Below are 13,035 nucleotides of genomic sequence, written 5' to 3' on the forward strand. Positions count from 1 at the left end.
ATTATACAAATTAAATGGTTATAACCACCGTATGTACGAGTAAGTATTTCAATTCAGAAAATAATTACTCCTGACTATCATAGTGTTTATCAGTGAAATATACTAGTATTTAAGTGACAAAACCTAATAACTTTTCAATGAATTTTATCTATTATTATCAGCATGCAACTAAACGGTTAGGTTATTGGTTAACAAAATTATTTTTTTTAATGAGAGATTGTAGGATCAGTAATCAGAAGAATCAAGAGCTGGTCTTTCAGAAGCGACAAGGGGCCAAACGATGTCTACGGCATCGGTAATGAAATTATACAAAACATTTCAGTTTATCAATCAGCTCATTAATTAAAAAAAGACAATATATTTTTAAGCATTTTGATCGTCTATTTGGTGAATACCGTTTTGAAGATTTTTATTACGTATTTAATTTATATTAAAATTAATTTATTATAACCAAATTAAAAATCATAACCATAGTGGTTAAGGTTGTAAACATTGTTGTATTTTGATTCAAACTGAGAGAAAATAAATACAAATAACACAACTTTGATCATCCTTTAATCCTTCTACAACACTTTTTTATGCTAGAAAAACAACTTTTGTGCTACATGTGCGCCGTAGAGTCTGTTTGTTTAGCTAATAAAATTACTTCTAAAGCACATTCAATAGAATAATTTATTAAAAAAAAACTTGTTTTTCTGAAATAAAGATTGGTATTATTTTTAAGACCGTCCGACGGAAAAAACAGTAATGTAATCGTTACTTACGTTGCAAATTCATGGCCGGCGGGAATATGTGGTGATTCCTCATAGCAGCATCCTGAGGTCGCGCACACTGAGGCGGCGGCGGTTGGTAACGCATGCCTTGGTAGCGGTAGGCAGCTTGTGACATCTGCCCACACGACGCCAACTCGCCCCATGACAGCTCTCCACCGCCGGAACCCAGGCAACCGCTGTCGAACCCACCACCGGCACCGCTCAGATACCCGTACTCCATTGCTGCACCTATTTTTTTAACGCACTTTCTAACATCGGCTCCGAATCCTAAGAAACGAAAAGTGTTCAGCTCCCGCCAAAAGTGGCGCGCCGCGCGGGGCGCGTTCTTTGCGTGTCGGAGGTCGCGAGAGCTCACAGCCACATAATTGGATGAGCCGCGAGTATATCGAATTATGCCGATTACAGATGGTATCGGATCACAAGGATAGTTTTTACCGACACGGAGGACCGCGCGCTCGCCCCACTTGAAATCGAATGATAAGCCTAATTCAATAAGGGCGAGCCTCGAGGAGGGGGCGGGGCCGCACCCCCAGGAGGGCCAATGGGCGAGCCCGGCGGTCGGGTACACCGCCCCATTGGTCCCCGCACCCTCGTCCCCTCCGCGCTACGCTCGAGGGTGCATGTCACGACACTTGTCTACTTTTCTTTTCGCCGACAGTTTCTTTGTCATTGAGGAAAATAAAAAAGTTGTAATTAACGGTCCAGGTAGGTACTAATGAATGGCTGTTGGTATATTTAATCGGGACCCTATTGCACTCCAACTTTGTCGTAAGCGTTATACCTACGAGTAAATAACATTATGGATATATTGTAAAAGTTTAGATGGATCTGGTGCGAGGAAAGGTTTCGCAAGTGATTGATCGTTGTCTTAGGGTGGCCGTTGTGAGCTATTTGTGAAACACTTTTCAGCTGCGGGTGGCGGACGAGTTGCCTAATTGATATGGAAATTTTGAAAACTATTAATTATAAAATAAAGTTTTAATTAGTAATATTAAGAAACATAATATTAATTAATTATATTATGTTGAATATTTTATTATCTTACTTTCCAGGTAGGTACTATTGAAATAATATAGTACCTACGTACTAGTTTTATTCTTAATAAAAAAAGAAGGATGAAAAAGTAAGATCTTGAAAATGGTAATACGCTGTTAAAATTAAAAATAAAAAAAAAGATATTTAATACTTGGAGCCAGGTCTGTATGGAAGCTTGTAAAGTTACAAATATTCTACCAGCAATACATATTGTTGTGTTCCGATTTAAATTATGTAATTATAAATGTCCTTTAACGAATAGTCGGAATTAAATTAATAGACTATGCTAATAATATCGTTAAGTAGATCATGAAAATGTACCACAATGTTATATAAGTTTAAAAATGAAAAATGCGAACTCATATTAAGTAATGGTAGTGCTAGTCATAGTGTTATCAATTACCTTAGTTTGTAAGTCATACCAAAATAATGAATATTGGGTCTAAGCGATAGCAAAACTTTTGGCAATCAAAAAATAGAAATAAAACATAAAATTAAATTAATGTAAATAGTCTTTACCAGCATGTTATTCCCTGTGTAGTCGTACGCTGCGGGAGGCGAACAATAAGGCATTGCATAAGGCACACCACTACAGGGTACGTGAGAAAATGACGCGTATAATATTCGCGACGCAACGCGCTGCGTCGTCCCGCGGGACTAGCGACGCATCCCGCCACTTTATTTATTATTCATCGTAATTGCAACACAGTTACTCCCTTTTTTATTTTTCCGTTTGATGTATTAGATAATGCATGTAGTTTTTTGTTGTTGATGATTCTAACTGTATAACTATTACATAAAAGAAAGGCCGATACGAAATATTGCTTTGGATGATTAAGAATTTACTTAAAACACAGTTATTAAGGTTTCGAATTATTACATATCCAGTAAGAGAGGTTCAACAACGACAATAACAATAAGCGACAAATGTTGTTCCCACCGATGATAACTCGCTACCTATCTCCACTTCGTATGTGTAAAATAAGAGAAATATATAATTACATATATAAATATATACAATTTAAAATAATGTAAATATATTAGTTTAGGCGGCGCAAGCGCATTTGAACGACTGCATCCGTTGTTGAAAACCGGATTAAAATCCGTTAAATAGTTTATCGAGTTCAGACAGACAGATGAGACACTGGGAGGACTTGGTGTTATAATATTTAGTGATGTATATATACTCCATATCTTCTGAAAATCGAAAACAAGGATAATGTAAAATACTCTTAAGGACGTCTCGAGATCATTCTACCATGCTTTTGCAATATGGTTTAGTAGATACTAGATCCATCCCGACTTAACATGGATATGAAAAGGTTTATATACAACTTTTAAATTGAAGAACCAAAATAAAAATTATTGCCTTTTCTGCTAAGAAAGTTGAAAATCACAGGTAGTGGAAAAAGTACTATAATATTAATAAAGAAATAAACTACTGATTGATGAAAATTGCAAAAAAAAAAACAATTGTATAACCTAAGAGCAGTATACAGAGGACATGAAATAACGTGTTTTATACTATGTATATGTGCCAGATTATTTCCCGTTGCAGGTATATTCTTACAAAATATATTCCGTCAAAAAAAAATTCAAAATACTCTTTATTGTACACCAGTAAAGAAATCACATAGACACGGTTAGGAAAGATGTACAAGAGGCGGTCTTATCGCTAACACAGCGATACCGTGCCATCACTTTATGGATCTTATAAATATTCTTATTTCAATACACGATGCATCTAATTCTAGAGATATAATTGATTTAGTTTTTTTAAAGAATCTTTTGTCAAATCGTTGTACATACTATAAAAAATAATAAATCATCATCAGCATCAGCAAGCGGCGGCTAATTGAACAGGTTGCATGATAAGATACAAAAAATTAGTTAGGTACAAGGTTAGACCGGTACATATAGGACTAGTTTGTAAACATTCCTCACAGCAATAGCATTCTTTTAAATATAATTTCTAAAAGTTTCTTCCATCTTGTCTTCAAATTGTGTACTATAGTTTTTCACTCGTTTGTCAAAGTAATCACTCATATGAAACTAAATGGATACAAAAAAGTTAATCCAAAATTTTATACTCATTACCTATGTAAGAAATCTTAATGATCGACTTTGACGCTATGGTAGCGCTACGTTGTAGGATGAAAATATGTAATGTACTAATTATATAATGATTGATTACATAAAAACTACCTAAAAATCTATTTAAAAAATATTATTTAATTTCTTGTACAATAGGCTATTTGACTGGTTTTTAAAATTCATTTTATATTATTTAGTAGAAGTTAAGGAACCCACTAAAAGTTGTGTTTTTTATTTCTCGTACATATTGGCTCAAAATATCATATTAAAAATTCCATATTTAAATAGCGCGCAAAAAAGCTACTTGGACAATATAGCGCTGCAATGGGGTCGGTGACGTCACTTTCCTGTATTTAAATCTGTGGTACATGTAGAAGAAAAGCAAAGTTTACAAGAAAGTGACTTCATTATAAGGCCGGCAAATCAGGAGCGTTTTATGTCACGTGACAAACGTTTGAAAAAAAAATTTTTGAATAAATTAAGTATTATTTTCAACTTTCGTTAGTAAATAACCATTTTTAAACTCATAATATACACTGATTACAATAATTCAGAATTTATTTTTCGCATTGTCCAATAGCCTATTGCATAAGTAAAGATTAATGTGAATCACGTTTATCACATTAGTGATACTTAATAATGAAAATAATTCACTAAATGTATGTACCTATAACAAGCGTAAGCGAAATATTTAAGTTATTTTTTTTAACTTTTTCAACAAAATCCCGTGAAAACATAGAATCAGATCTATCTCCAACATATGATTTTTACAAATATCGCTCTAGGACTAAGTAATTTGCTCATGTTGCTGGAGATAGCTCCAGACTGACTCATTTGAATGACTAGTCAAATAAATCGGTTCTGTCCAGTAGACAGGCTAACCTTTTTCTTTTGCGGAAATATAAAACACAACAATATTCGATTATTATTAGACCCCGTTGTGAAGAAATATTTCAACATGTTTTCATATAGTTTATTTACTTACTGAAGCTATGTTATATACAAAGATAATAATAATATTTAATATTGGACAACATCACACACATTACTCTGATCCCAATGGAAGTAGCTAAAGCGCTTGTGTTATGAAAAATGAGAAGTAAGGACGGTACCACAAAAGATACTACTCAAAAAGTTTTAGAAAACAATTAAATATACAATATATATGATACTGTACGTGTCATACCTAATTTTATTAATTTTTTTTATAACATAAATTTGCGCGCAATAAACAAAAAATCTATTTAAAATAACGAACGACACTCACATCCATTGACATCGTATTTACTCAGCGTAAGGGAAGGAAAAACAAGTTTTGTGTAATATATGTGATCACTTAGCGACCTGTAATCAAACAACTGCTGCGTAGTTTTTCTGTTCCCGTAAAACCTTTTTTTCTTATTCCGTTGTTATAGATTTACGATTATTATGGTAATATTATATAAGATATAAAAATATTACTAATTGTTTTAGCTATTATCTTTCTAAAGAAAAAAAAACGTTAATATTTATTAGGTATATCTCTCATGTAAGGTCAAACGTTCTAAAATATTTCATTTATCATTATTTTATTCAGCCATCCTTAAATTTTACTAAAATATCGTGTGTATTAAAACAGTTTAACATAAACATTTCACATTAGTTGAAAAAATTAGGTAAATACTTAGTATCCCGCCTATGTTTAGGCGGAGTTTTTTATTGGCACTTGATGATTTCTAAACACCGTAACTACACTTGTTATGATAGCGTATGACATTGTTTGAAAATACATCGTAAAATAATAATCGTATCGTATAATAAAATCTTCGCTTTTTACAATATATTCGCAAGAGCACGTAGACTCATTGTTAACAGAGCTTATTTTTTACCGAATTGCAGAGTGATTATTAAAGGTACCTTATTAACATTTTTTTAAAGAAGACGATGCCTTACCGTGTCAACAAAATCAGTAGGTGGTGTCGTGATCCTAAATAATTGCCATATACCATAAAATACTAATGAAATGAATAAAGATTCTTTCGTTAATCTTAATATAGATAAAAGGATATAAGAATAACACTTCTTTTGGTAATAAAAATCAAAAGCAAAACAAAGAAGTTGTAATCGTCAGTCTAGAGCAGCGCGTTGCAACTAATCCGATAATGCGCGGTTATGGGCGAATGCGTGCGTCGTCTAATTCAATTTGCGCCCCAGGGGCCACATGCCGGGTGGCCTCATACATCGCTGTTTTTAATTAACATATAACTAAACTACGCGTCATAGAACACTTACTGCGAATCTTAGCCTGCATTATGATTGACATAAGGTTTTTGTCAAAATCAAAATCAAAATAAACTTTATTCAAGTGGGCTTTTACAAGCACTTTTGAATCGTCATTTTACAATTAAGTGAAGCTACCACCGGTTCGGAAAGTAGATTCTACCGAGAAGAACCGGCAAGAAATTCAGTAGTTACTCTTTTTCAACATTTAAAAAATACAATCATATTAGTTAATACAATCATTTTAAGTTTCACTTTTACTGTTACCACATCCAAATTATGGTGCAGTCATTTTACCATATACACGAATAATTTATAATCAATATCCGTTATATATTAATACATATAAATTTAGATTACAATAAATTCTATGCAGTTTATTCAGTGACTTAGAACAATTTTTTTTTTACTTTCGATGATACATATACCTAAGCCCCCTTTGCGTATATCACAAAAGACTGATACTATAGACTAGTACAATATTCCCGTTCCGAAAAATTGGAATCAAGACGTTCTCTCTAAGATTTTAGCATTAAAAATTAGTTTTTATTTTATTTTTGGCTCAGTAGTTTCAAAAAGAACAGGATAAGCTTGTTTTGATAAACATTTTATTTAGTATCGAAAGAAAGAGTCATTTCGTAAGACACATAAGATACAAAAATAAGTCTTACTGTTTTAGTTTCTGTATTTGTACCTCTATTCAACATTATACGCTTATCTTTCTATTAAGACATATATAACTGGTATTTAACTATACTATAACTGTTAAAAATAATATGTTGAAATATTGAAAATTGTGAATTATTGAAAAAAATAGACTATAACATAGGGATGTCGAGATGGCCCAGTGGTTAGAACGCGTGCATCTTAACCGATGATTGCGGGTTGAAACCCAGACAGGCACCGCTGATTCATGTGCTTAATTTGTCTTTATAATTCATATCGTGCTCAGCGGTGAAGGAAAACATCGTGAGGAAACCTACATGTGACAAATTTCATAGAAATTATGCCACATGTGAATTCCACCAACCCACATTGGAACAGCGTGGTGGAATAAGTTCCAAAACCTTCTCCTCAAAGGGAGAGGAGGCCTTTAGCCCAGCTGTGGGAATTTACAGGCTGTTGTTGTTGTTGTATAGGGATGTCTGTGAGGAAGACGTGTACCTACGTTTGACGCACGAAAATAGACCTACAAAGTTTTTCCGTGACCTTAATTAAAGCTAAAAATAATATGAGGAATTTCAAAAGTATATTATTTATCTTAGATCCAACTAACATGAAGTTTAAGATCCATTGTGTAGCGTCAGCTTTTTTAAATGTTGTAGTTGTAGGATGTAGGCTTCGTTATGCAAGGCGAATGAACCAACATAACAAATTATTATCACGGGTGCAAATTCAAAGGTTTTTATTAAATCTTCATGTTCCCTTTTAAGTTTTAAAAAAGAACAGCAATAAATTGCTGAATCAATAAATGTTAATATTGTGTTCTGTTATTAAATTTTAATGTTTTAAATTTTTAATCACTAATATTAATATTTTTTTTGGGTTTGTAATTATTATTTTAATTCTTTAAATAACTATTCTAGTCTTTATTACTTCCTGCTTCTAATTTGTAATATATAACAGTGGAAACTTGATTGCTTTATGTATTATTTTATTGTTTTTTTTTTTCATATTACTGCTCTATTGTACTCTGTGTATTTCCCGAAAATAAAAAAAATAATTCCAAACTTGGCAACCCATGAAATCCAAAAATTGTTTGATTATAATCAAACATTTAATACCATAAAATAACTTCCCATATTGTGAACATTTACAGCTTCTCGATTTGTGGAAACTGCTCGAAGGTGCACCAAGCTACCATCACTACATAAAATAAAATAAATTACACTTACCTCGTATTTATACGATAAACTCAAAAACTACGAAACGAAATTGTTTTATCTATTTTGGATTTTGTGCTATTAAATGCCACAAGGACACAGATTATTTCGCTAATGTCTGTTATACGGTTTTCACCAAAAGACGGAGTGATACATATCATAAATAGGTAATTTCAATTGACAGTAATATCATGATGATTGTTGAAGATAACGGTTAAAAATATACCGACAATAGAATTATACAGGGTTATTGGTAAATATTGACAAAAATCCAGTGTTTCATCGTTTTTATAAAACAAAAGAAAAAAATAGATTTTAATTGATACTTTTTTTTTAAATAAAGTTGCATTTTTGACAAATTTTGAAAAAAGCTAAAAAAAGTGATAACTCAAAAATGGTTCACTTTTGGATTATGCATATGGGGGTTCAAATTATTGCAAATAGTCACCCCTATCACCTCCTAACGGATATACGTCGAATTACCAATAACCCTGTATAATGTATATTATAATATAAAGGTTATATTAAGACCCTTATTATATCCATGCAGAGCCGGGTCTGGTGGTTAGTTATCAATAAATACTGATGTCCACAAAAGAATAATGAAAATAAGTAACAAACATTAATTTAGCGTACTTTATATTATTTAATTTTTAACTTAAACGTGCAGATACTTACGTAACATAGTTACTTACAATCCGTAGAATAGAGGCGTTAGAGTTTTCAGTGGGACGACCGGCCCTGACATGGCACCTGAGCCACTGATTGATGACCTACCAATCGCCATGATTACTGGCTACCGGCTGCTATATCTACCCTACATTTTTCAGCAACGCTTTACTTGAACAATGTAACTAAAACTTTGAAAAATATACACTATTTTTTATACTATAAATAAGCAAACAGCCTATTGAACCAACTGATTTTAAGTGATCACCATCATATAGGTCTATAAGAAATATTAACTAAGCTTTAAATTATCAATACGACGACAAAAATACTAAGCTTCCCTTTTGCCTGTAATTATGAGGTAGAATACAAAATACTATTCATTGCTTTGTAGCTGTAGAATAAATGGGACCTACCAAAAAATCCTACCAATAAATAAACTATGAAATAATCTGTTATAAGAAAAGCTAACATCAATTAACTGGAATAAGTTTCTTATTTAATAGTAACGTTCGACGGATTCGTCGTTTATTTGTACGATAAATACGTTATAGTATTTTGCTCGAAGCCAAAAGGGGTATGACAATACACCTGCGTCACTGATTAATGAGTGTGACATTATCGTTATTGCAAAGCACAACACAACTAGAAAACCGCAATGTACTTAGAAAATATAAATTGTACGTCTATATATTATATATGAGTTTAGTACTAAATGTTTATGATACGTTAGTTATAAAACTAGAACCTAAACGAAGTGGACGACTAATTTCCGACGACTCAATTTGCGACAATTAAATATACATACAAATAATGAGATAAATAATTTAACTAAGTAAAGTAGTACATAAAGTATCAGCTTGTAAACTTCCCACTGCTGGGATAAGGACTCCTCTTCCATTAAAGAGAGGATTTGGAACATATTGCACTACGCCAATGCGGATTGGTGGAATGCACATGTGGCAGAATTTCTATAAAATTAGACACATGCAGGTTTCCTCACGATGTTTTCCTTCAGCGCCGAGAACGAGATGAATTATAAGCACAAATTAAGCACATATGTATAGTGGTGCTTGCCTGGGTTTGAACCCGCAATCATCGATTAAGATGCACGCGTTCTAACCACTGCACCATCTCAGCTTAACTAAATGTCATAACAATATTTAAGTTCATATTATTGTGTAAAAATGGACTAAAATATAATAAAATTAATTTGACTAATTGAGTATACTCATCCGTCTATTCGTAAAGAAATATGTGTGGAATAAATAATTTAATTTTTAAGTACTATTTCAATATCCAAGTAAAATTTTAAATCTTCTAGATACAGGTATATACATAAAACTTTAATTCAGTAGACTATAATATAAGATTACAGATAGCACAATTTCACAAAATTTGTGGAAGATTTATTAGTTTCGATTTAAGATATAGATCGCCACATAAACTGTATTATATATAGAATAATAAAGTATGCAGCTTTGTAATGAACAATCTTTTACACGAAAAATAATGTTATAACACTCCAGCGAATTGTATATCACGAGAGCACTATTGATTCTCAGTTCTGAGCGGTTCATTAGCACAACAGACCGCTCTATTTACAATGTGCAGCTCCGATAGCTCTTTAGTTAACCTTAGATCAGTGAAGGGGAAGAATCCTCTAGATGGAGGACGAGCAGGTCCTGCCGCTTGTCAAAGTGGCCGCCGTCGGGTTGTTTGAACAACTAATGAACGGCTCTCCCGAGACGGTGTGTTTGCCTCGACGCCCCGAGCTCTCCTCGCCTGGCTTTTTCGTACGCCTGGCTTTGCGGAATCCCCAATACCTCCCCCCCAAACCTCGGAGTGTTTGCTCCCTCGGTGTCGTATCGGACTTTCAAGTGCAAATGCGAAAATTGTAGACAAACCGACATGACCGACGCGAGAAATATTAAGTTGATTTTTTTTTACTTATATTTAGTATTATACTTACGTTTGAATCGTCTGATGTTGCTTTTGCACACGTGAAGCCATATGTTAGTATTCAAACATAAAAATATGTTAGAACGCAAATTAAATATAATAAAAGAGAAGACAAATAATAAATGAAAAATTTGAGAATATATCTTCATTTTAACTACCGGGCTGTATCAGGAACTTTCAATAAATTATATCATTTAACGTAACTCCGTAACAAATATGATCAATACAAACACAAAAAAGTCAACAAAACACCTTTCTTGTAATTATAAAAGTTAAACCATGTAGCTACTTTCAATATGTTGGTGCTGTATTGGCGACAACTCATAAATGTCTTGCATCTAGACAAAAATCTACTTCCCTGGGAAGACATATTAGGGCTTTTTCACCAGGCCACTGCACTGCGGATCGGATCGTATATATTGGGCTAAATTTCATCCATCAGATACATTATGCGTAATTTTATGACACAATTTTCTTCCTTTACCGCCGACTATATAAATTATGGACATAAATTTTCGACGTGATTACTCAGTGCTCGCCCAGACTTAAGCCACTGATCGACGCTGGCCACGACGACATGGGCCACAGCTCATAGATTATTATTATTAGTAACTGAAGTTCTATTGAATATAATTTTTTATCTAAATCTCTATTTAATACATCAAACACTCCAATATAAAACTTCAAATTAATATTAGGTATATACACGATTACGCAGTCAATACATTCTTCCTGGAGTCCAATTAGTTTACGTTCAAAAATATTTTTACCTTCACCACTCAATAAAATTAAGTCTTAAGTAAAAAAAGAACCTTATTTAATACTGCGAATTCATTATTGATAATGATTTACAATACAAGATTATTTATCTGTATAGAATAAGAAACGTAGAATATGCATTCGATAATTTTACACAAACAAACAAATAAATTTATTTGTACACTCGTACACTTGAATCTTCTTAGCAGGTCGGAATCAACTATTCCGAAGTTACAAATCGGTAGTTGAAATTTAATTCAAAAATTTAAATTAGTGATTTCAACAATCTATTGGAACAATACTTTATTTTATATTATCGTATACACATCATTTAAAAAATCCTACTACAATTATTAACAAAAATTTCACACTGTAGCTAAAACTAATTTATCGAAAACCTTATTATTACCTTACAAAATTTTCATTAACAAATAATCAATTTAACATTACATACGGTGTTCCTTGAAACATGTGATATTCTTATTTCAGTTATTTATTTATATTAATTTCTTCGACGAAAAAAGTGTGTGGTAACATCACTAAATTCAAATATATAAAATAGTTAAGCACCCGTTTAATCCTCAGTTATGAGCATTGTGAGACTTGAATTCTTAGATTCAAAAATACCTAGAAATGTTTTAGCTACCGACATCTATCGACAAATCTAGAAGTTATGACCAAAGTACATTTTCAAATGTGCTGCCATCTATTAGTATACCAGCTATATATATCTCTTTTTTCATAAGCACGCTAAGGACATCTATTGGAAGACAAAATATAAATAGTTTTATTCAGAAAACCGAGATGGCGCTGTTATAGTTAAACCGTGCGTAAAATAAAATGGAAACTAAAAATAAAAGTAAAGTAATATATAATTCGGTTGGTTTTGGATGACCGAAGCTTACAAAACAGAAATAAAAAATGCGTATACAAATATAGTATTATATATATTTAAATTTAAAAATTGATCTTACTCGGATTCTTTCTCCAAAATTAAACCCTATGAAAAAAACATTCAATCAGGACAGCTTTCTAAAGACAGCCGAATTATTTTTTTATATTCAAATGTAAATTTTTGGAGCTAATCCGAGCTATCATCTCTCGTCTTATTTCACTAGTACTTAAGACTAAAGACATGCATGCTTTAAAAACAGAAAATAACTTCTTTAAGCTTCATGCTTAGTATAAAACAAGGTCGCTTACCACTGTCTATCCCGATTTATGCTTAGATCTTCCAAACAACGCAACGGATTTTGATGCGTTTTTTAATAGAAAGTTTTTATATAAAATACATCGACAATGTAGTAAAGAAACAAAAAAAACTGTAAGTAGTATATTTACTATCAGTATTGCACCCGTGCGAAGACGGGGCGGACCGCTAGTTATTAATAAGAATAATAAATTCTTAACTATAAAACAATAAATTAATTAAATATAAGAGGACAGTATTAAAAATGGTATATGAAAAAAATTACAAAAATCTAATTTGAAGGTATTTTATTAGATTAATGCAACTGTAGATATATTTCGGATTGTCGATATATATATGTATATTTTGAAGTTATCAAGTTTAAATACTAAAATATACACATACGAAACAA

General features: G+C 32.2%; 1 protein-coding gene across 1 annotated transcript in view; it reads right to left on the reverse strand.

Annotated features, from left to right (window-relative positions):
- LOC124544529 (paired mesoderm homeobox protein 2B-like) overlaps positions 1-993 on the reverse strand; it is a 41,049-nt gene extending 40,056 nt beyond the window's left edge. The window contains exon 1 of the mRNA XM_047123126.1: positions 765-993. Coding sequence (XP_046979082.1) covers positions 765-993 — 229 coding nt within the window. The remainder of the gene's footprint in view (positions 1-764) is intronic.
- Positions 994-13,035: the final 12,042 nt, after the last annotated feature.

Source organism: Vanessa cardui, chromosome 4 (genome assembly GCF_905220365.1).
Source record: "Vanessa cardui chromosome 4, ilVanCard2.1, whole genome shotgun sequence".
In the NCBI taxonomy this organism is placed as follows: Eukaryota; Metazoa; Arthropoda; class Insecta; order Lepidoptera; family Nymphalidae; genus Vanessa; species Vanessa cardui.